This window comes from Panthera onca, chromosome A1 (genome assembly GCF_046562875.1).
Source record: "Panthera onca isolate mPanOnc1 chromosome A1, mPanOnc1 haplotype 2, whole genome shotgun sequence".
Lineage (NCBI taxonomy): Eukaryota > Metazoa > Chordata > Mammalia > Carnivora > Felidae > Panthera > Panthera onca.
The window spans coordinates 30,942,672-30,967,657 of record NC_138339.1 but is presented as its reverse complement, the minus strand read 5'-3'; the positions used below and the strand labels follow the sequence as shown (position 1 = coordinate 30,967,657).

Below are 24,986 nucleotides of genomic sequence, written 5' to 3'. Positions count from 1 at the left end.
AACGAACGAATACGAAGCAGGGCCAAGAGCTGCTTGGCAGCAACTGAGCTGAATTACTAGTGTGGCTTTTAGGAAAGGTAGCACAGGGTAACAGAAAGAGCATCAGCTCTTGGATCGGACTAGCCGGCCTTGATTCCCAGCGTTGTCAATGACTAGCTCTGGGACGTTGGCCATTTGCCTGATCTCTCTAAGCCTGTTTCCTCATCTTGAAAAGGGAGTAATATCTTCCCTGAAGGACTGCAGGGAATATTATATACAAAGAGCACAGCACACAGTAAGATCCAAATAACCCCATTACCCCAAATATATGAGGTCTTTAGTGCAGCTCATATTCAGGGTTGACAATACATCTGCAGGAACCAGTAATAAGGAGAAAGTTGCCACCAAGAGTTAAACTCATCAGGCCTCTCCTGGAAGAGTAGTCATGTGTGACAGTAAACCCACAGTCTGTCAATATGTAACTAAAAAGGCCAGGAACACCAAGTTTCTGAATCAGGGTGACTTGGGTAAAATCTCAGGGACGCTAGACTGGAACGAGATTGTGATCCAGTGAGTGGAAACCTTTCAGTTGATAAGGCTCCTGTTCATGCAAAGAGCCCGAAAGTGCTCAAGGGAGTCAACAGTGAACCTGGCAGACAGGAATCCAGCCCTCATTGTGGGGTGGAGGTTGGAGGGGCCGCTCGGTTGGCATCTCCACGACCTGACTCTCCAATACCCACCACCACTCTATCTCACCCTCCAAATAACCTCTTGCCTCTCCAGACACCCTGTCACTCTGGAATATCTGCTTTTTGCAATGATAAAGACCAAGAACAGTGGTTACCTGTATTGGGAGAGGGCATGAGGGAGCTTCCCTGGGTGAGGGAAATGTTCTCTATCTTGTTCTGGGGGTGGTTACACAGGCATCTACATGTTTAAAAATTTACCAAAATCAGGGGCACCTGGGTGGTTCACCCGGTTTTAAGCGTCAGACTTCAGCTCAGGTCATGATCTCCCAGCAGTTCTTGGGTTTGAGCCCCACGTCGGGCTTTGTGCTGACAGCTCGGAGCCTGGCGCCTGCTTCGGATTCTGTGTCTCCGTCTCTCTCTGCCCCTCCCCCCCCCCTCAAAAATAAATACACATTAAAAAAATTTTTTTTAAATGCACCAGATTCATCAAGCTGTATACCTAACATTTGTGTACTTTATGTAAATTATACCTCAGGTGTGTTTTTTTTTTTTTTTTAAAGGTGGAAATATAGAATGAATGAACAAATGAATGTATGTCTGGCTTCTCTATCAATGCCTTGTTAATCTGGTTAGCATGAATCGCTTATTTTAGTCCAAATTTACCTACTTAACTTGCTGTGCACGAGAAGCTATGGGGCTGAGCACCAAGCGGGGGGCTGGCTCGACGAGCCACCAGGTGAGGCCTTTTGGAAACCACTCGGCTGCCTCCATGTGGCGACACCCCTGCTTAGTCACGTTCCCTTCGAACTGTAGCACAGGGCACTTTGCTAATGGCACATCTCTTCCTTTTTCTCTCTTGCCTGAAAATGTTATCAAGGTCACACGGAAACAGTGGGAAAGACGGTCAATCAAGCGATTGTCACAAACCTGTTCACTGGGTTTTATGCCCCATATCCAACCATAAAGCGTCATGAAACAAAACAGCCAGTATCCACACACTTGGATTCCCTTTCTTCCACTTAATCTTGCACACGGAAACACAGAAAACATTTGCTCAAAGATCACGATTTTAATAACCATTACCACTAACTGCTAGATATGCCAGGCCCTGCATTCTGTGAATTAACTCCTTCAATGCTCACAACTGTTTCCTTTCACAGAGGTCAGGTGACCTGCGAGAGGTCACACGGCCATGGGAATGGTGCAAACCTGACTGAGAAGGCCACGCTTTTGATCATTTCAGACGCTGTTTCTTAGGGCGTGGTTCCTGACGGCACCCACTAGGACCTGGTCCAGCAGAATCTCTGGGGATGGTCCCAGGAGTCGACCTCCGAGAGCGGCTCCCTGCTGACTCTGTACATTGACATTTTCAACCCACTGGCCTGAACTCTAATTCCTCTCTCTGCTCAGCCTCCCGCAGCCGAACTTCCTACGCAGTAGGTGCTGGGTGAATGGATGTGGGAAGGAACTGCCCAGAGGAAGGAAAAGCAGCAGAGGCAACAAGGCTGTGGCCCCAGGCCCAGGGGCGGGCGCAGATGTGTGCCTTGGTGGGGGTGAGGTGGGCGATCCCTTACACAGGACACAGCTAGAACTCCAAGGCTTAAGTGAAAAACACTGGGCCCATTTTCAGAATCCCGAGGAAGAAGTGGTAGCCTAACAAAAATGGCTGGGATGCCGTGGAGTTGTCAGAAGGGTCTCTGAGGGTGTGGGAAGTGGGGGTGGCCGGCTGTGGGAGCCAGAGGGAGAGCTGTGCCGGGAGGGCCCTGGGCAGAGCTCCCATGACTGGGCTGAGTGGATGGGTTTTAGCTGGCGGTTTAGGGGGAAGTGGGGCCTCCCACCCACGGCCCAGCTACTGTTTCAGTTCCCTTTTCTGGGCACAATCAAGCACTTGAGGCCTTGGTGAGGTTAACCACAGGAAAACCACAAGAAAATGGCTTCGCGGCAGCCAGCCTGAAAGTGGGGTGTGAAGAGCTCTGCCTTTGACCTCGGGGCCAAGCGGGGGAAGGGGAACCAGCCGGTGAGAACTGCTCCCACCGGCCAGCCTCTAGCTTCCAACCACACGCGCTCTCACTAGAACCCGGCAATCACAGGACTGCATGGCTTAGCGTGCTCTGCTGTCTGGGGGCAAGCGTGATGTTGGGCAAGTGACATTTCCTCTCAAGATGCCTTTTGTTCAAACTGAAAAAGACTTAACGGTTATTCTACTCTGGCTATCAGTAATCCCAGTGCATGATCCACAAAAGCCTCAGAATTAAATCTTCCCCTTCTCCACAGGTCAGTCATCTTTGTTTTAATTCCAACTGATGCCCTATCATGTCGTGAATTTGTGCTAGTCACCAGAGGAGGAATTAAAAAAGGGAAAGCCAGATAAATTCCTACCCCCGTGGAGCAGACAGACGATCTAGAGACACGCAGGGGTTTCAAACATTAGCAGACACAGAGTCACTTGGGGAAACCGTTAAAACAGAATGCTGGGCACCCCCCTAGAGTTTTTCTGGTTCAGTAAGTCGGGGGCAGGGCTGAGAATCTGCATTTCTAACAAGTTCCCAGAGACCACGCTTGGGGGAGAGGGGCAGAGGGAGAGAGAGAATCTTAAGCAGGTTCCATGCTTAGCAAAGAGCCTGACACGGGGCTTGATCCCCGACTCCGGGATCACGACCTGAGCTGAAATCAAGAGTCGGACACTCAACACACGGAGCCACCCAGGTGAACCTGGACAAGTTATTTCTAAGCTCGAGTGAGGATGTAGCATCAAAATCTCTACAGAAGCTTTTTCATATCACACAAGCCAGTGCCTGCCTGGAGAAACCCAGCTCCCGCCCAGTGTGGCGGGGAGCAGTGGTCTAGGAAACCCTTTTGCCACCTCACAACCATCCATTTGACAAGTTTGAGAATAGTCTAAAGTCACTCAAAAGAGGTAAGAACTTCTGGGACTGCCTTATCAGTATCACCCAAGAAGCATTTACAGAAAGCCAAATGTTGGGTCGACCTACTGACGTATGAATCTGTGCTTTGCTCTTCTTTGCCATGGGAGATTGGAAAGCAGGCATTCTCCTTCCAAAGGCTGCACAGCTAATAGGGAACAGAGTCATAATTTACATCCAGGTCTCGCGACCTTCGATGGCTGCATCCGTCTGAGCTAGCTTGAGCTGAAGAGTCATATCCATGCTTGGCGCTATCAAAGTCCTCTCTCTACGACTTCCTAATTTCCAAGTGGGGAGCATATGGCTGCAACATACTAGAACAGGGGTCAAAAAACTTTCCGTAAAGGGCCAGATAATAAATATTTTAGGCTTTGCGATACAGTCCCCACTGAAACTACTCAAGTGTGCCAGTGTAGCACGAAAGCAGTCAGATAATATATAAATGAACGAGTATGGCAGAATTCCAACAAAACTTCATTTACAAAATTGGGTGGGGGGCTACATTTGGTCCTCAGGCTATAATCTGCTGACTACTGCTCTAGAAGATGGATGAAACATCGAAACACCAGGAGCGTCAAATAAGCCTGGCGCTTCAGGCAACAGTCAATTCCAGCAAAATGTGTGCTGGCTTACTTTGGCATGACTCTGTTTGGCATGATCAGCACTGAGAAAAATCGCAAGGTGATGCTGCAGACAGCTGGTGAGGGGGTTACCTGAACACCAGGGCTCCATCTCGAAGGCCCAAGGAAATGAAGTCACTGTTGGGTCTCATGGGGCTGTCTCCCCTCCACAACAACAGGCCATCTTTGGCAGTTGTCTTAAACCTCATGAATGCATTTGTTCTTGATCCTGATACCCTGGGGGAAAAAGACAAATAATTGCAACAAACCAACCAGTGTCCATCGACATCCATTCTGCATAATCCCAGTTTTGGCCACCAGCCCCAAGAAGCCAGGAATGAGGGTCATCTGGCCTTCCCGATACTTACTACCAGGAAATTAAAAATGGCATCACCGCCACGAGTCACAGTATGGGTCTAAAATGCTGGACTTCTCATTCTGCAGCAGTGTCCCCTCGCCACATGTGGTGAAACTCCACGAGGGAGTACTTGATGACTCACAGAGTAGCCAGAGTCTGGCCAATGCCAGCATCAAAGATGCACCACCCCCTATACACACCTAGGTCTTTCCTCTTTCTTGTCCCACCTTCGTGGGGCCTTGGAAAAGCGCTCCTTATTCCCCAACAGAGAGTGAGTTTCTTAATTGCCAAGGGGTTCAAGTCAGCAGCCCTCTGGGCTATGATCATGGCCATCGATGGCTTGCTCTGGCAGGGACTGTCCTTTAGGGCAGAACAGGAGGCAGAGTGCCAGACGGGGCAGAGTGCCAGTCGAAGAAGGTGGCTTGATTGGATAATGATCTTGAGAGCTATTGGGGCAGCAGCAGGGTGGGGAGGAAGAGGAAGCTGAGAGGAATGGAGGGATGCTCAGGCAGGTCAGCTCCCTGCCCCCACAGCCATGGCTGGGCATATAATCACATGCTTATGTGTTCTTATCAATTCTTGGGAATAGACCAGTTCAGAAATCTAGTCTCACTAAAGTGACCACGGTTTTATCTAATAAAAGGAGAAGAGCAAGCATGAGGTCCTTACATCAAAGTGAGATAAAAGTAAACATAATTTAGCATTGCTCCTAATATGGCACTACTGGGAAAGTCTCTTTTTCTATTTTCTTATCGCTCGTGCCATCCTTCTGTCTCACGTACCTGGTCAGGAGCTGTAGAGTATATGTTAGTGCAGATCTTCCTCAACTTACTATGGGGTTATACCCTGATAAACCCAACATAAATTGAAAATGCCCTAAGTCAAAAATGCATTTAATACACCTAACCTACCAAACATCATAGCGTACCTTAAACGTGCTCAGAGCACTTACATTAGCCCACAGGAGAGCAGAATCATCCAAAACAAACCTTAACGTAAAGTGTTGAGTGTCTCGTGTAACTTACTGAATACCATACTGAAAGTGAGAAACAGAATAGTTGTATGGAAACAAAATGGTTGCAAGTGCTTCTGTGGTTCACCCTCCTGACGGCATGGCTGAATGGGAGCTGCGGCCACTGCCCCGCACTATGAGAGAGGATCGTATCACACATCGTAGCCTGGGAGAAGATAAAAACTCAAAATTCAAAGTATAGTTTCTCCTGAATGCACATTACTTTTGCACCACTGTAAAGTTGAAAAATCATTCAGTCGAACCATCTTCGCTCAGGGATTATCTGCAGCGAACAGGGGAGGGGACTTTGGTCTAGGTTTTCCAAGAGCCTGACCTACATAGAAAGAGATCAAGTTTACTGTCCCCATACAGCGCATTAGAGTGAAGCAGTGAGAAGCAGGGTCCATAATGGTGACTTTGCCACCAGGCCGGGTGCAGAGAATCCAGCCCTGACCTACTCACTAGAGATCTGCTTTTTTCCATCTTTTATTCCAAGTTCCTTACTTCTTTTACTTGCTCTGGATACATTGATTAGTATAAGCTGATCATTAATGGCTCCATTTCTCTTGCAGTGATTGGTTTAGGGGTGGCCATGTGACCAATATTGTCCAATGAGATAGAGGAAATTTATCAGGAGGATTCTAGGAGAGATTCTTTTCCTTTCAAAAAGAGTCAGATGTTGGGGCGCCTGGGTGGCTCAGCTGGTGAAGCATCCGACTTCGGCTCAGGTCATGATCTCATGGTTCATGAGTTCGAGGCCCACGTTGGGCTCTGTGCTGACAGCTCAGAGCCTGGAGCCTGCTTCGGATTCTGTGTCTCCCTCTCTCTCCGCCCCTCCCCTACTTGAGCTCTGTCTCTCTCTCTCAATAATAAACATTAAACAATAAAAACAAAAAAGGCACATAAAAAAAAATGTTTACTTCCACTGGCTATTGCCCTGATTTATAGCCATCTTACGAGCATCTTATGGACAGCTGTCTTATAACCATGAAGGGCGGGCCATTGGGGAACTTGTTGAGGATAACAGGGCAGGAAGATGGAAGAGACTTACTCTTTGATGATACAGTTGAATCGCTGACTTAACCAACCCCGGAACCACTCTAAGTCTGGACCGCTTGTTATGTGATGTGATAAATGCCCTTCATCTTTCAGACATTTTGAGCTGAGTCTTCTGTTATTTGCAGTCAAAGGCATCCGACTGAAAGACCCTGATCTTGACTTCCACTTGCAGCTTCACACACATCGCATATACATGCGTGTACACGCAATTGCTTTGGTTTGGGGCCCTGCACCTCCTCCTCTCACCAAACCCCTCTACTCCCCCAAACCACCCGGTGCCTCTTACTAAGCACCAGGGTGCTCAAGACTTGGGCCCTCTTCACACTGCCTTGTTTTCTGGGGACTGAATGCCCTTCCGTTTTGGGGGGAGAAAGTGCTGAAGAAGGAAGAAGCTCTCTCTCGGCTGGGAATCCATATTTCCTAAGGCCCCATGCAAAGACAACCTAGATAAATACAACCTGGAATTAAAGAAATGAAGCAATGCCTGCCTGGTGTGTGTTCTGAGTTACCAGGGACATCCAATGCCACAAGAAAAGGTCTCGTTACTACTTCTGTCCCTTAGAAGCCCCCAGACTCCACCCTAAGAACTGGGTGCCTTTGGCTTAAAGCTTTGCCTTAGTCTGTTAAGATGCAGTCAACCTGAAGATGAAGAAAAATTCTAGAATGATGGTGTTGGTGGCAGGGTTGGGGGGGTGGCACCCTATAAACTACAAAGAACCAGAGGCGGAAAAAGGAGAGAAGGGCAAACCAAAAGCACCAAAGATGCGTCTCACAAGGGCGAAGACTTGGCCTGGGCCAGCCTTTCCCTTGTCCTGTAAACATGCTCCAAACCAGGAGAATTGGACTGCAGAGCAGTGCCGGAGCTCCTGCCGCCAGGGATTGAAAGCCACGGCTAGGACGTGGGCCGCCAGGGATTGAAAGCCATGGCTAGGACGTGGGATTCTCCTTGTACCCACATGAGAGCTGAGAAGCTGCTCCCTGAGTGGGCCAGAGCCTGCAGAGGACAGAGGACCTTTGCTAAGGAAGATACAAAGCGGCACCTGCATTTGAAGACTAGCTGGCCGTGGGAACACTGGGGTGCTTGGGCTAATAGTTCCGGGAAGAACCGCAGACTGTGGCCACAGGACAACGTGAAGCAAACTGCCCCTCCCGGGGACTCATACTCATAACCTTCTTGCTTCTCAAAGCCCGAGTATCGCAAATCCTGGAGCTGGGTAGTTCCTCTCTCCAGGCCCTTTGACCAGAAAGGGTTTGCGCTGTTTGTAATGGGGTTGTTTGAAGGGCAGCATTTTTCAAGTTTAGTTTGTTTTTTGTTTGTTTTGTTCTGGTTTCTATGTTTATGGTGTGTGTGCTCCCCACCCCCCCCCCCCACCCCGAGGCCACGGCAAAAAGGACTTCATTGAGAGTTATCTTCCGGCAAGTAAGATAAGGAAAAGTCTGGGAAAGACTCAGAAATCTACCCCCACAGAGATGAGAATGGTGCCTGCTGTAACTTCTTACCTCTTGAGGATGTCTGGATTGTCATAGATCAGGTAACTGCGGCCGATAAACTGTGGAATCTCGATGGCTTCTGTGATCGCTGAGACAGAACAGAAAATGGATGTTACATGGTATATGGCTCCCTTGACCCCAGCCCTCAACCACATGGCAGGAAAATACAAAGGAAGCCAGCTCCTGGAAACGGGACATTTAACAACCTGTCAGCCCCTTCCTCTTGGCTGCACATGCACTTGGCCAGGTTCAGAACTGCCTGTCGTGGCTGGGAGTTGGTGTCTCCCTGTGGTTGCCTCCCTGGGGCTGGCTGTCACTGCTATTGGCCTCAGCACTACTGAGAAGTCCTTGCAATATGTTGAAACTTGAACTGTGCCCAATTATTCTTGGAATCCAACGAGCAGGTCTGGGGCCATGTGGGGAACAGCTGGGGATAACCCTAGATGCTCTCCAAGGGAGGCAGAGAAAACATCCTCCGAACAAAGCCCACCAGGACTGCATTGTTTGAAGCCAATCTGCCCCAGGACTCCTTCAGCCATGACCTCAAGAGATTGGTGAGGTGGGCAGGATAAGGTTTATGACTCTTTTTTTTTTTTTTTTTTAACAAATCACCTCCCAGTGTTACATTTCATAGGATCTTCACTACAATCCCATGAAGTAGCAGGGAGTATGAAGGAGGGTTGGTTATTCCCATTTTACAGAAGAGGAAAATGACGCACAGAATCATCAAGGATTTGCCCAAGATCACACAGCTAAGACAGCAAAAGACCATAAGCCAATGGGTTCTCCCTAATTCTGGCCCTCAGCCCACTCAGCAAAAACTTTCCAGTATTTTAGAAGTACATTTCCTTCTTTCTAATTTCTCATCACTTTGTTTTCCTTAGGAATCACCTGTTTCCACACAGTTAGCAATATCTTTTCCTCTTTAGAAATGACAGTTTAAGGAAATTAACATGGAATGAATCTCATTTTCAAAGAAATGTGTATGAAATGAGAGACAAAAATCCAGCTTACTTTTTTATTTAATTTTTTGCAATGTTTACTTTTGTGAGAGTGAGAGAGAGACAGAGACAGAGAATGAGCAGGGGAGGGTGGAGAGAGAGGGAGGCACAGAATCCGAAGGAGGCTCCAGGCCCTGAGCTGTCAGCACAGATCCCAACGTGGGGCTCGAACCCATGAACCGTGAGATCATGACCTGAGCTGAGGTCAGATGCTCAACCAACTGACCCACCCAAGCGCCCCTAAGGCAGCTTATAAAACGAGTTCTAGTTTCACAAAAATACGCAGTTGACACAAAGGAGACACTGAGCTGACTCTACACCCAGGAGAGGAAGTGTGTAACTATCTGATACTATGAACAGTAGGAGAGTTGAAGCATAACTTCTTAAACATGGAGAGAGAGAGAGAGAGAGACAACAGCAAACGCTCAAACCCGATGACATTGAGCCCTAATAGAAGGTCCTCTGTTGGCAAGTTCCCAAAATCTTTTCATAAAAAATACAAAAAAAAAAAAAAAAAAGGAAGGAGGGAGAGAAGGAAGGAAGGGAGGAAACAAGAAAACCAAAGGAAGAGAAGTGAAACGTTTAAGATCGTTTCTGAGGGAACTATGAAGAAATTGGTCTATTGCTCTCTGGTGCAGCACAGCCCTGGACAGGGGGCAGCCAGCTGAGAGGGCCTATTAGAACCCAGAAAGGCTCTTATGCAGTAGCCCCCACTTACTCGTGGCTTTGCCATCCACACTTTGAGTCGCTTGTGGTCGGCCGCGGTGCAGAGGGACATCATCCTCCCGACAACCCTCAGGAAGTCAGTAGGAGCGTGATGCCTTCTACCTCACTCATCTCGTCACACAGGCATTTTATCATTTCATAGCATCACAGGGTGGGGACAGTCCCATAAGATATTTTGAGGGCGAGACCACAGTCACGTAACTCTTATTACATGTGTTGTTACATGTACGTTCTATTTTATTATTAGTTATTGTTGTTAACCTCTTACTGTGCCTAATGTAGACATTAAACTTTATCGTAGGTAAGTCCTTACAGGAAAAAACATAGAATATATAGGATTCTGTACTGTCCGTGGTTTCAGGCATCCACTGGGGGTCTTGGAACGTTTCCCCCACAGATAAGCGGGGGGCTATTGTAGCTTAAAATTCTGGTCGCACCACCAGCCTCTCTCCCTTCTGGTTAAAGTGGGTAGGAGAAAGAGGGGAAGGAAAGGAGGGGAAATAGAGGAAAAAAGACTGGGGTGCAAAACAGCACAAGTTGAGTAGAAAAACAAATGGGAAGAAGGAAAGAGAAGGGAAAGGTTCGAAAAGAAAACGATAAGGAAGGAAGGGAGATGGTGTGAAAAGAAAGGAGAGCAGGTGGACAGGCAGCCTTCAGGTGGGGAAAGAAAATCAGGGCAGGAAAGCCAGGCAGAGAGAGAAGGACCCAGAAGAACAGAGGCAGAAATGAGAGGGCAACAGTGGATGAGGTGAAAGGGGGCTTGCAGCTAGGATGCGGGCCCCTACTATCAGGATACGAGTTCCCAGAAGGAAAAAGGAGAGGCTATCCAAGCCGATGAGTCCTCGTTCCCAGAGCTAAACATAGCCAAGGCTCCCCTACTGGGCTTGGCTCACCCCCAGGGAGAGAGGCACAGGCAGGGCCCATCCCTGCTGTTACTGGCCACGGACATGGGCCTGTGGCCAAGAGCCATCGTTCCCCTGGACTCCTTGAAATGGTCAGGATGTTCTTGTCACATGTCACCAGCTCTGCACACGGAGAGCCTCAAAGGGGTCCGTGTGAGCCCAGTCCGGCTGCCTGCTAAGCCCCCTGGCTCTGGGGCTCAGGCTCCTCCTGAGACAAGCTGGGAGACCAGCGCATTCTCAGGGCTGGTGGTTTTAGAGGGAGGATTCCCACTACCCTGGTAGTGTCCGAGGCCCACACCATTTCCCCGGATACCCTCTGCATGTGGTCGGCCCGTGCTGTGCCCGTGGCCTGGCCAGAACTCTCCCAGGCACGAACCCAGGGTGCTTTCCCAGTGTCTCGTGGAACGTACTGTACTTACTATTGAGGCAGTAGTTCCCACACTCTGCCAGGTGCCAGCATGGAACAGAATAGGGAAAGTCAGAATTCCACAGTCAATATAAAACCCCAATTCTCTTGGTTGCAGATCCCCGAAAACCAGCCTTGTTTCCCTCATAGATCCCTGCAGAGGGCCCAGCTCACCCTCTTAGGGGAATGTGAGTAAGAATCCCAAAGGGACCACTGGGATCTTTCTCAGCAGGATTACACCAAGTCACAGACTCACCTCCCTAACTAAGTCTTCACTGAACAGTGGGGATGGGGGTGGCGGTGGGCAAAGAAGAGATGTAAGTTGTCTGACACTTCTGAGGCTCCCCTGACCTTCAACCAACAATCCCCATTTATTCTAAACCTGCAGAAGTAATTCTTTGCTAAAGAGTCACTTACCTTGTCCATGATTATTACTTTTCTTGCCTCTAGACTACATGTGAAAGAGGAAAAGACGAAAAGAGCTGCCTCTTTTCTCTCTGTAGTGGAAAAATACCACCCCAATTCCCACCTTCACCTCCCCTTTGGAAGATCCAAGAACCCTGCTTATTTTGTGATTAACAAACGTCAGGGGGATGCTCCAGAAATGACATGACTGAGTACAAAATGGAGAAAATGTACTCACTGTAGGCAGTACATATGGATAAATATTAATTCCATACTAAAACATTAGAGCCAGAAATGACCATCTTGGCCCTTTCTGGCCCTTGTGGTTTATTTAAATATTGTAAACACGACGATATTTTATCCTAATCTAATTTTTTTCTACATGGTCTTTTTTTCTGCGGCAACTACACTAGTCGACAAGTATTTTTGTCACGTCTTCCCATTTATACCCAGAAGCTTGTGCCATCTGCTGACACACAAAAAAATACCCCAATGAATAGCAGCATCCAAGCCAGGCAAAGCGAATTTTCCACTTGAGGGACCTGAAATTCCCAAAAGACTCTAAATAGTTTGACGGGAGTGCTGGCTCTCTCACAGGACCACAGCAGAGGAAGGACCTGGGCGGGGGGGGGGGGGGGGGGGGGGGGGGGGGGGGGGGTGATCTGACTTTCCCAACACCATCCCTATGGTGGCAACTCCCTCATCCACAGGGCAGCTCCATCCCTTGCTGGAAAGTTCTACTTGGTACAGAATTCTTGGTTACATGACGCCTACTCTGTAGGCACAGAGTGAACAACAGAATACCTTTTTCTTTATGACCAGCTGTCAGGGATCTCAAGAGCAACATCTAGGCCGACCACTCCCACATGTTTCCATTGTTTAATGATACAGCATCCCAAGGGGAAAAACTTCCCTGTATTATGCATAATTAATGTATTTTTTAATCTGTGGTTCTATATACTGAGTTTTCATATATTATGGCCTATATTTACTGAGGCTGTTTTTTCATACACTGGGACCAAATAAATAAATAACAAAATCATCTAAATCAGACCCAGCAATACGCTGTCCATTTGCTAAATACAATATAAAATGTTCAAAATGTTGCATTTGTGGTGTATCTGTAATGATGAGGCAAGAACCGATCTTTTAGGACTGCGCTTCCCTGACAAATATGTGACCAAACCGGTTTGGCTGTCAGTTGTGAGTGGGGTACAGCCCACGTGCTACAGAGGAACACCCCCATCTAGTGGCCTGCAGGGTCCTGCACGATCTGAGCCCAAGCTTCTCAGCAATGCAGGGAAGGGAAGGGAGGACCAGGGCTGAGTTCTTTCCCAGGTGGCCTGTGTGCCCTTGGCTGGGAGAAGCCCAGGAGGAAGAAGCTGCATCCTGTACCCTTGTCGTAGACACTTGGATCATCGCCAAGGCCCTGAGAAGTCCCGCAGAAGAGAGAGCTGTTTAATTGTGGTTGCTCAGGATTACCCAAGCTTATTTGACCACAGAACCCCACTGCCATTTTGTGTATGTGATTGTGTGTCTGCCTGTGTGTGTGTGTGTGTGTGTGTGCTCAAAGCAGTCATTAATATTTCTTAGAACCTAATTTTTTACACGAGCCTTGTGAAACTCTGCTTTAACTTGCTGGTCACTTATTTAGATACAGGAACTCTGAGGGACTGCACACAAGATGGGTAAATTTGGATGAGAGTAGAGAGAACAGAAATCCCTTAGGATGGGGCATATGTTATATGAGGAGGGAGGACTTGGTGATGCCCCTCTGGTGAAATGAGAAGGGGGTCTCAGTATTGGGGTGCTATATGGGGTGCCTAAGTTTGAGGTGGCAGGAGGCATCTAAGAGTGAGAGCCCCCAAATGGAAGGCGAGAGAATCACCAAAGTCAGGCCTTATGGTTTTTGTAGGCACCTGAAGTTAGAAGCAGGCTGGGGGTTAGAACTTCTGGTACATATATACAATGGAATACTACCGGGCAATGAAAAAGAATGAAATCTTGCCATTTGCAGCAACGTGGATAGAACTGGAGGGTATTATGCTAAGTGAAATAAGTCAGAGAAAGACAGATATCATGTGTTCTCACCCATATGTGGAATTTGAGAAACTTAACATAAGACCATGGGGGAAGGGAAGAAAAAAAAAAAAACCTTATAAATGGAGAGGGAGCCAAACCATAAGAGGCTCTTAAATACAGAGAAAAAACTGAGGGTTGGGGGCGGGGGTAGAGAGAGGGGAAAATGGGTGATGGGCATTGAGGAGGGCACTTGTTCGGATGAGCACTGGGTGTTGTCTATGAGCGATGAATCATGGGAATCTACCTCCAAAATCAAGAGCACACTGTATACTCTGTATGTTAGCTAACTTGACAAAAATATATATATTTAAAAAATTTTAATAAAATAAAATATAAATTATTTGGGGGGGGGGGGGGGAAGAACTTCTGGCTTCTCCTGTCCTGGTGGGTTCCCCACGTTGGGCTAGAGAGGCTCAGGTTTCTGTAGCTCCTGGCGCTGCAGGGAGCCTGCTGTGCCCTGGGAGCAGCGAGGAGCTCAGCGGGAGCCTGATCCCTACTTCCGTCTGGGCTCAGCCTTGCAAGAACAAAGGGGGAGGTCCCCAAACCATAGCGATGGTCTGAGTGTCTAGCACCACTCCAGGATTCGTGTGAGTTTCTGGCTCCAGTCCTCCTGTGCCACCAAGTGGTGAGGACGAGTGTCCATCTCCCAGCGAGGGCCCTCGTGGAAACCGCCTGCCTGCCCAAACTCCCTGACCGGGTTGGAGAAAACTAGACTCACGAGGATCCCCAAAACGAAATTCCTGAAGGAGGTGGTACGGATTGAATGAGGTCAGATGCTGGTGACGTCTGCACTATGTCGCTCAATGTAAAAGGACCGGTTTAACTTCTGGAGGGGATACTATGAATAGGTTTTTGCTTTTGAAACATTATCAGGGAGGGGGGAAAAATTCAAACTTTTAACTTATGAAGCTAGGGATCACCTTGCTGGATTTGACAAGACTGTCTCCTGTCTACTTGTCAGGATTCATCCTGACAACCAAGGATGGCTTCTAAGTATTCTTGGTCTCCCCGACTAAGAATCCACCCAACTTTTAGAATGTTCTTATGCATCTCTACGGAAGAGTGTAGCTGCCTATCTCTCTCCCCTCTCTTTCCCATCCTTACTCAGGACTAGATGCTCACCCCAACGAGTCTGTATGGCAACTGCATACCACTGGGTGCCTGCTGGGGCCTGGAAAAAAATTGTCCTTAACAGCCCTAACCTGTGCCCAGGCGCATTAATCCTCTCAAGCCACATGATGGGAGAAGACATGATGCAGGCCATGCTCCCCATGTGTAAATCTTCCTAGGGTTGGCAACAGCTGCCATTCTGCCAGGAGCATTATCTTTATTTCAAAGCATAAAAAAAAGTACTGAGATAACACAAGGGGAGCTCATAGTCAGCCTGGGTTTTACTTTTGACTCTAGCCTAGCACATTGCAGAAAAAGAGGCCTAAAGGTCCCCTCAGGTTCCCCCGGCTGCTGTCCATTCCCTTGGATCTTGCCAGGAGGCCCAGGCCCTGCATGGAGATCTGACTCCTCATTCCGGTGAGATGTGTTTCTCACTGAACCAGAACCTACAGTTATGAAGCTATAAATGTGAGCGCTTTGCACCTGTCATGGCTGATATTCTACAGCGGGAAAGGAGGGTTAACAAGATCACAAATTATCCCGTCCTTCTTCCTTTCGTTCTCAAAGCTGCATGTTCATTTAAGCCTGGACTTTATATATTGACCATTAATGTTAGCATTTAAGGCAGGAGCAAACCTGAATTGCCTGTGGTAAAATTGGAGACCCAGGAAATTCAAACACTAATGTGTAAAATCCAAACTCAATTTTCTGAATGAATGGGCTACTCTCGAACTAAATCTCTGCAAGTACCCACTATTAGCTAAACAACGATTTGCTTGTTAGAATTATAATCAGGATCTTTCAGAAATGGATCAATTACTCTTCTTTGGAGGTTCACCGCTAGGGTGAGCTATGTTAATAAATATATTTCATATAATTTGCCAGGCAGTTTTCAGAATTCATTTAAATATAATACTACTCAGGCTTCCAGCCAGCAAATTAGCATTCATATTTCCCAAGACTGTTGCAAAACAACTTCTCCTAGCATTCCATATACCGCAATATCTACCTGTAACTTAACAGTCTTCCCCTAAGCCATAATTCCGATAAAGATCGGGAACCTGGGGGGCGCCTGGGTGGCGCAGTCGGTTAAGCGTCCGACTTCAGCCAGGTCACGATCTCGCGGTCTGTGGGTTCGAGCCCCGCGTCAGGCTCTGGGCTGATGGCTCGGAGCCTGGAGCCTGTTTCCGATTCTGTGTCTCCCTCTCTCTCTGCCCCTCCCCCGTTCATGCTCTGTCTCTCTCTGTCCCAAAAATAAATAAAAAACGTTGAAAAAAAAAATTTAAAAAAAAAAAAAAAAAAAAAAAGATCGGGAACCTGGAAATAAACAGGAAAGAGAGAGAGCACATCCCTTCACTTAGGCTGCCCCCTGCCTTATTTCCTTTGGCCTGTCTACCTTTTTTTATTAGTTCCCGGACAGGTGAGGCCATACTGATGTTGGAAACAAGAAGATCCATATGGCCGAACATGATAACCATATGCTGGCAGGCCTCTTCTAGACACCAGATCCGTGGCCTCTGCCTCCCTAGGGCAGATGTGAAAATCTCAGTCCAGCAGGACTCACCACCTGTGACTTGCTCTAGCTTTCAGACAACGGAAGGTAGGGAGCCGAGTAGCTCACTGCACCTGTAGTGCATTTTATTTTTCTCCCCAGTAACAACATGGCTAGTCCTGGTTGAGTACTTACCAGGCATTGTCTCAGCAATATGCATCGTCTCATGTGGACTAAAGAGGACACTACTGTGTTAGACACTACTGCCTGGTTATTCCCGTTTTACAGATGAGAAACTGAGGCACAGAGGAAATAGCATGAAAAACAGCACTTTACAGAAGGTTATTTGTACTTGTAGTTTGAAGCAACCTATTTAGAATTTATACATTTCTGTATTTGGCGCGATTTCTCAGCCACATACAGAACACTTTTTTTTTTAACTTTTTTTTAATGTTTATTTATTTTTGAGAGAGAGAGAGAGAGAGAGAGAGCACGAGAGGGGGAGGAGCAGAAAGAGAGGGAGACACAGAATCGGAAGCAGGCTCCAGGCTCTGAGCTGTCAGCACCGAGCCCGACACGGGGCTCGAACTCACAAACCGTCAGATAATGACCTGAGCCGAAGCGGGAAGCTCAACCGACTGAGCCACCCAGGCGCCCCTAGAACACTTTATGGCGTTCACAGGAAGGGGTCAAAATAGTTACCAGCCTATAAAGTCTCCACCTATGAGGACAGGCATGGCTCAGGTGCAGGGGTCCTGGGAACCCCCCTACACTATGATGTAACCTTTTGGTGGCTAGACCCTGAGGGGATTCTCAGGAAAGGAGCCATTTACCTACTGTTACAGAGGCATTTCAGCATTTCAATTCTTGTTTAATGTAACAATTAACCATCTCATATGCTATTGAATACGTTACTGAAATCAATGATAAAAACCACTGGCACGGCTGTCCCGGGGTTGCCAGATCCTTCTGGAAAAGTCGGTCCCCTCTGCTCCCCGTGCAGCGCCTGAGCCCCGCCCCGTGTACCTTTCTGGCAGTGGAGCCCCTCGAAGCCCAGGGGGCAGTCACACTCATAGCTGTCCTTCCTGGGCCGGCAGCTGCCCCCGTGCGTGCAGGGGGCCCCCACGCAGGGGTGGGCTGCGTTCTCCACGTTCACGCCCCGCGTGAAGTCGTGCTTCACGTGGATGGTTCGGTCGTTCAGGATGATCTTCGGGAGAAAATGTAAACACAGAAAACATCTTTGCAGTCTGCTAAAGCTCCCCTCAGCCTGTTAACCTCAGCTACATGTGATGGGGGAGCTTTCATAAAAGAGAAAGTGTCTGGTTCCTGTTTTTACCGCCCAGTAAGTGATGCAGGCACTGAAGTGATGCTCTGTGGCCCTTGGGAGAATCTGCAGAGTGTAAAGCGTCCTCTGGTCCTGGAAGATTCCGGGAGGTCGTAAAGAAGTCTCAATAAATACAAAATTAAGGTTCTCAACCTGGCTGCCTGTTAGAATCGCCTGGGGGACTTTAAGAAATACACTAATGCCCCAGGTCTCACCCAGATCAATGGAATCAGAAGCTCTGAGGGCAGGATCCAGTCAACAGTAACTTTTAAAAGCTTCCCAGGTGATTCTAAAATGCAGCCAAGGTTGAGAGGTGCTGCTATAAAGCCAAGTAGGGAAGAATACAGAACGAAGTATCATGCAGGCAGAAATCAAAGGGGAACTGACGCCTTCTAGTGGCAATGGGGCTGGGGGAAGCTTCTCCCTGTACTGCTGTGTTCTTCTGGCTGATGGTCTCGTGTCATCTACAGCTCCATCAGTGGGGTCTCCCAGATTGTCCCATCCCTTCCTGCTATCCTCTCTCCCTGACACTCTTGAATTCCCTTCCCCACATCCCCTTCCCCACTATTTAAAAAAAAAAAAAAAAGTGACACTCAGATCACATTCTTGTCATTGCTGTGCAAATTCCCTGGGACAAGAGGGCTCCATTGCCTTCACTCCCTTTTCCCTGCAATGGGGGTCTAGTGAAAATGATGAATTATAAGGAGAGGTCACTGGGTTTCCCAGCCCCAAATAACGTCTGGGGGACCCAACGTTTTCAGCCCTCCACTTGGAGAGTGTGTTTACCTTGAGCTGTTGGGTGTTTTGGTGTCAGGCAGGCTTTGCAGAACCAGGAGACAGAACACCTCTCAGAAAGACCCCCACCCTGCAGGGGGTCCTAAGAGGTTAGCCATGGTCCTTCCTGCCACTAATCCATGGTTCCATAGGCCTGCCTAGTCCTTGGAGGGTGTCAGGAGAGTTAGGAGAACACTTTTTCCCAGTCTTGAATCTTACAAGCTGCAAGAGAGTAGCCAGAATCCTTGTACAATCTTCCCCTTTTCGTGCTTCAAGGGAAAGTCTGTGAAACTCAGTCATACGTCCTTGAGACAGGCCAAGAGGCTACCATCCCCTTCAGGACGTGGCACAGCCAGTGACTCAGCCACTGGGAGGGGCGGGTGGCCTTTCCGGGACGTGGGGAGGAAAGGGTTGTGTGTGCCACGTGAAGGAGGCGGGGGCAAAGCCTGACAAGGGCCGGGAGGGAGGCGGTGAGGCCTCTTAGCATCTCAGCTTGATTTCTCAGTGAGAATTTCAAACGCATGATGAAACATGGCCAAACCCACTGACGGGGGACAATGGGCTGAGATGAGGTGTCGCTGGCATCACAGTTCAGCAACAAAGGGAAACACCTCAGAGTCAGCAAATATTGACTGGACCCCTTTTCTGTGCTCCACACTGGGATACAAGAGGAGGGGAACAGAGCCCCACGGGGCCCTTCCTAGTGCCCAGATGTGCAAATCACAGTAGGGCTTTCTTTCACTGTCCTGCCTTCATTTTAGCCTCTCTCATGTTTCACCCCGAGTCTAGAAAGGATCAATGGCCCACATTCCACCACTGGTTGCTAAAGGAAAACAGGACGAAGCTAACATCCAGCAATTGAATATGCTTTTTCTTCAAATGCTTTTTTTCCCTAATGTTTGATGGTCCTGGAAATCTGGTTTGGTGAGTCAGCCTGCACCTCTGTTACAGACAAAACATATTATTGAAACTGGAGAGGTCATGGGCAGCCCCAAGAGAAGGAATAACAGACAAATATGTGTGGGGTCAATGTCCTGTATCTTTCACTGGCTGCATGATTCCACCCCCCCCCCCCCCCGAACCTTCTATGGAAGGACTCCTTAATCTCTGCTCTTAAGAGCGTGGTTACATGATTGATGAGCTGCAACTGCTTAATTGCAGGGGTAGGAATGGGGGTGGAGGTGGGATGAGAGTTGGCTCTTGACTTGAGCAGGAACTTCAAAGGCACCTCAGAGAGAAGCACAGAGCCAAGAGTTGCTCTGAGACTCCACTGGCTTCCTTCCCTTTGGTAGAAGCCTGTCTGCAGCTACCTGATGCCCGCTGCCTCCCCCAGCAATGCCTGGATCCTTCGGTGGATGTATTGTAAAGACTCATCTTCATTGAGTTGCTTTCGTGGAATGTCTGCTGGACGGGGGCCCAGGAGCAGACGTTATAAGAAAATGGGGTTGGAAAGCTATGCTGCTAGCATTAAAAAAGAAAACCTTAAAACGTGAAAACTTCCTCCAAGCTTCTTTTTTGGATCCTGCAGATTCCACTGATCACGGTTCTTAATTCCATTGTCTGTAGTCAAGGTCACACAATAAACATGCAAAAGCGAAGCCTGTACCTTCTGGATGCTCCCACTAAAGGGCTTGAGGACGCCCGAGTTCTTCTTCACATCATCATAATTAGGGACTCCACCAATAAAAATGTCCGTGTTGCACTTAATCTGTGTGAAGCCTCCCTGCCAACAGATGAAAACCAAAACACGGTATAGCTTCAGAAAAGGTAGTTAAGGTCTGCCAAACGGTAGAGACACCTTGAGGACCCACTGCAACAGGCCGGCTGGACTTTCACGTTGTTTTGCATTTGCTACCTTACTGCCTGTTTGTATGTTTGGAAATGTATTAACCTCTCTGGGACTCAGTTTCATCATCTATAAAATGGCAGCCATCATATCTACCACTTAGACACGTCACAGTGAATGTGGTGGGCCGCATTACTGTCCGCCAGTATTCAGCGCTTCTCCAGAAGCGCCCCTTCTCCCTGCAGGGAGATGACCTTCAACCTGTTGCTCTTGAGTGGGGCCAGGTAACCTGCTTCAGCCAATAAAGCATGAACAGAAGGGAAATGAATCACTTCCAGGCAGAAGGTTTCAGAGCCAGAAGGTGACTCACAGTGCCCTCTCCCTCTCTCCCTGTTCCTTCAGCCAGGGTGTCAGATTAGAGCTGCAACTGAACGTTGATGGACATGTAATAAAAGTAAGAAATAAGCCCTTATTGTAGCTGATCTTCTGGAGCTGTTTGTGACCCGCTTGAGCCCAGCCTAGCCTCTCTTGGAGGCAGAGAGCCCACTGATTTAGCACTTTGCCCAGAGTTGGATGATTAATCAGCATTCCAGTCTGACCAGCTATTGTTATATTCGGCAGTGGTAAAGATAAAACCTCTTGAGGCCAAGAGAAAAGGAAGGCACAGTGGGTGGGAGGCATTCCTTGCTATCAACTACAAAGGGTAGAGAAATTCTTCTCTTTTCCAAATTCTCAGAAAACTACCCAGGTCAACCCCCAAAGCCTTGCCCTGTTACCGGTCATTTCAACAGCTTAAACTCTAACGGGTGGGCTAGACAACAAGCTGTGTATAATATTTAATGTCTAAACTCTTTCACACATGAGCTGGAAGCAAAATGTGAAAATGTCCTAAGACAACAAATAGAGATAAATGGAAATTTGAGACTCTAACATAAATCATTATTTCCTTTGATTTATGGTAAAAGGAAATATAAATAGTAGCAGCATTTAGTCATTAATTTAACAAATATTACTGGGCATCTACTGTGTCCCAGGCACTAAATGCTAGACAAACAACAGTAAATAAGGAAGACCTGGTTTCTGCCCTCAGAGGCAGAATCCAGACACATAAATGGGCAGGTGGGATTAGCTCAGCAAGGGCTGCTCAGGGGACTCTGGATGCACTTGAGGAGGGAGTGCACATATCCTACCCTAGACACAGATAGTCTGGGAGGTAGTAAAGGAAGAGTCAGAATTATAGAAATCGGTCAAAGTCAGTGCTTGAGAGGAATATAGTAGGTATAAGGGCAGAGGCAAGGAGGGGCCAGATACTGCATGCTTAGAAACACCCTCTACCCAAAAAGCATCAAGCTTTAAGCAGAAAAAAAATAGTTATGTCTGTGTTTTAGGCAGATTACAGGCCAGAGGGAGGAGAATGGACTTGGGGTCAGGTCAATATAGAGAAGGAGAGACAGAACAGAGAGGAAGGTACAGGATCTAGGAGAGTCTCACAGTGCCCAGGTCCCACCAGGGAACAGCATGGAGGTCTTGATTGGAACATAGACAGAATTGCCTTCCATCAGTAACCTTGGGGCAGCGTTCTTATTTAACTAGGCAGGGGTTTGGGGAGGGGGAGGGGAAGGCAGTGTTCATTAAAGAAGCAGAAGGGCTTTCAGGAATTATAGTGGCCGGATGGAATGCTGACCCTGGAGGGAGCTGTTACCACACCGCCCCCGCCCCCGCCCCCCCCAGGCCCCAGTCACTGTCTTAGCTCTTCTAAAGTTAAAATAAGATAGTAAGTGGAAAGGAGAAAGGTTGCAGGGTCAAAGGGATGTCAGAGAAACAGGCTGTTTTGAAAAACCTTTGAGTTACAGTTGTATCCAGTGAACAGGACCTGGCCTCATGGGGTGAGAGCTGGTTCCTTTTGGTTTCTCATCAAAACCCTCCCCTGCACCCCTTCCCCCCCCCCCCGCCCCCGCCCCCCCCCGCCCCCCCTCCTGTTGACAAGAGACAGGGCTGCAGCTGCCACACCCACAGGGAACCGCAGGAGAAAAGCAAACAGACCCCACCGAAAGGAGGCTTCGCGTCTAGATCTGCCACTTCTGTTTAGCTGGAAGTGGTTGGAAAACCTGAGCAAAGCTGCTGGTTAGGGTTTTCTGGAACCCTCAGAGGCACATCCCATCCTTAAGTCTGGCATAGACTCAACCCTTGGCTGTTAGTATTTCTCAGCTGAGCAACCCAGAGTTTGGCTTTCACGTGGACACTGAGGGGCCTAGGCCCTGGGTTAATCCCCAGAAGAGTTCTTTCATCCCACCCATCTCTAAGCTCTAAGACCACTACTCCTAATCCCATTGCTCTCTAACCGGAAGAGTCACCTATGCCTTTGAACGTGGTATGGACGGCTGGGGAGCAGAATCCCCTGCTGGGGGAAGATGTGATTAAGGCTCAACTCACTGAGATCAAGCATGGAGCCTTCCCACTCCTGTCTCAGAGCTGCCTCAAAAAACCCCAAAACAAAACAAAACACCCTCACATGCACACAGATTGGCTACACCTGTACCCACATGTGCACACTGCTTTCCAGGTGGGCAGCACTCCAGCCAGCTTGGTCCATTCAAAAAGCCAATAGGGAGGCACTGGTTCTACCATATTGGTTGAATTCTGACTCTCTGATATTGTAGCAATAGAAATTCTGAGGTGTGGTTTTTACCTTTGTGTTGTCTCTTCACTGTAGGATCCCAACAGTAAATACTGTGTCCTAAAGAGTTTCTTCTTCATAATCAAAGGCCTTAACCCTACCATCTACAAATATTCCATTCTGAACTTTTGTTCCTGTTTTACAAATGTTTGTAACTAAGGCCTACAGAGATACAATGCTTTTTCGAATTTATATTAAGTCAACATATAGTCAAGTCTAGTCAAGTCTATAGTTGTGAGCTACTACTTCTATCTTGGACTGAAGTCAGCTGTTAGAATTTTCTGGATCATACCAGAAATTACTCCTGTTCTCCCTTTAAAATCCCTTCCCCTTCATCCACCTTTCCTTCCTTTCTGCCTTTCTGCCTTCCTTCCTGCCTTTCTATTTCCCTTCCTTCCCTCTCTCTTTCCTTCCTTCTCTCCACAAATACATATATAGAACATTTTCTAGGTTTGAAGAGTGCTCACCTCGTGAAGCAGAGCCCAGTTGGGGATTCTTCTTATCCTGAGAAAGTCCTTGGTTCTGACAGGACCTCCCACCACTACCACCTCTGATACTGGCCTTGGGACATACGTGTTCTTCCTTCTGCTCTCTTCTTCAACTAAATACCTCTTTCCTCACCAAAAGTCTTTTTTTATTCCTTTTCTTTTCTCTACCAATCCACTTTCTTATCAGAATACCCACATTCACAAATGCCCTCTTTAAATCTGGTGATGCACAGAACAATGACATTGGGAATTAAAATAGTGGAAACCCTAAGTCCCCTTTAGGGGACTAAATTTTGTGTGTGTAAAGAATCCTAGTAGGTTATAATTTAAAACAAATCTCTCTTATCTTTTCTTAAAAATGTTATTTTCTTGGGGCACCTGGGTGGCTCAGTCGGTTAAGCATCCAACTTCGGCCCAGGTCATGATCTTGCAGTTCGTGGGTTCAAGCCCCACACCAGGCTCTGTGCTGACAGCTCAGAGCCTGGAGCCTGCTTCAACTTCTGTGTCTCCCTCTCTCTCTGCCCCTATCCCGCTCATGTTCTGTCTCTGTCTCTCTCAAAAATAAATAAACATTAAAGAAAAAATTTTTAATGTTATTTTCTTTGGATACGACCTTGGAAATAAAATCATGGGTGAAAGTTATAAATTTGAGTAGGAATTCTGTGCTCTTGAGGTCATGAGAGTACTCTATTAACCAATAGGAATAAGTAAAGCTACATAGTGTTGACCATGTACTGTTGTGTTTTACATATATAGTTATTTTAATTGGCACAACGCTACAAAGTAGGCGCTATTATGGTTGCCATTATCCCCACTTTATAGATGAGAAAACACAAACTTGAAGGTCAAGTGACCCATCTGAGTTCACACTACTGGTAACTAATGGAGCTAGATCTGGAATCCAGGAGCCTGGCATCAGAGCTGTGTTCTTGCCAGATGTGTGGCAACACAACACTGGCCCGACCTCCAATGTATGTCCTGACCTACTACATTATACACTGACTCAACAAAGACAGGGATTGGCGGTAGGGGTGGGGGTGGCAAGTGATTTCATAAACGATGTACTTGTATTAGTTCACTTAATCCTTGCAATGGCCCTGTGAGACTGCTGCTATTATGACCCCATTTGCAGCTGAGGAATAGACAGGTTAAGTAACTTGTCCAGTGGGGAGCTTGGGTTTTAAGCCAGGCAATCTGGCCCTGGAGTCCATGTACTTAGCCATTACTCTGCTGCTTTTCTCTCCAGGACAGGAAGAAAACAGTAACCCAGTTTGCACTGACACGTGTCCTTCTTACCTCTGCCATTGCCTCCACTACCTTCTGCTTATCCACTTGTAAGATACCATTCTTTGCTGTGCGAGATACATGCAGCTCATGCCAGTGGCCCAGGGCGAGGGGGTCTTCACTCCTGTTGAAGGAAGGAAGCTGAGCGTGGGATAGCATCAGTGGTGGTATGGACAGTGTTCATCAAGCTGCCCTGATGAACTGATGCAACCTTAACTACCTCATTCATTCCATCCCAAGAAAACAATCACTCCTGCTTAGTGAACACAGCGACGCTCGGTCCGTTTATTGGACCCCTTTATGGTAGGAGCATTGCAATTATCACTTTATTTTATTACTTCCAACAAGCCTGAAATGTGGGTAAGATGAGCCTGGTGTCCTGGAGGAGAGGTGACAG

At 47.7% G+C, this 24,986-nt stretch overlaps 1 protein-coding gene across 4 annotated transcripts in view; it reads right to left on the bottom strand.

The window, feature by feature from the left end:
- The window catches only part of EGFLAM (EGF like, fibronectin type III and laminin G domains), a 185,776-nt gene that overhangs the window by 9,138 nt on the left and 151,652 nt on the right, over positions 1–24,986 (bottom strand). Inside the window, exons 16-21 of one of the 4 annotated variants that reach the window (XM_078445081.2) lie at positions 24,602–24,713; positions 19,961–20,077; positions 17,283–17,463; positions 11,181–11,204; positions 8,142–8,220; positions 4,306–4,449 (exon numbers count right to left, since the gene is read on the bottom strand). In XM_078445081.2, coding sequence (XP_078301207.2) covers positions 4,306–4,449; positions 8,142–8,220; positions 11,181–11,204; positions 17,283–17,463; positions 19,961–20,077; positions 24,602–24,713 — 657 coding nt within the window. Of the gene's footprint in view, positions 1–4,305; positions 4,450–8,141; positions 8,221–8,338; positions 8,468–9,851; positions 9,933–11,180; positions 11,205–17,282; positions 17,464–19,960; positions 20,078–24,601; positions 24,714–24,986 lie in introns of those variants that run through there. The other 3 variants (XM_078445082.2, XM_078445083.2, XM_060637640.3) reach the window with 3 other exon arrangements.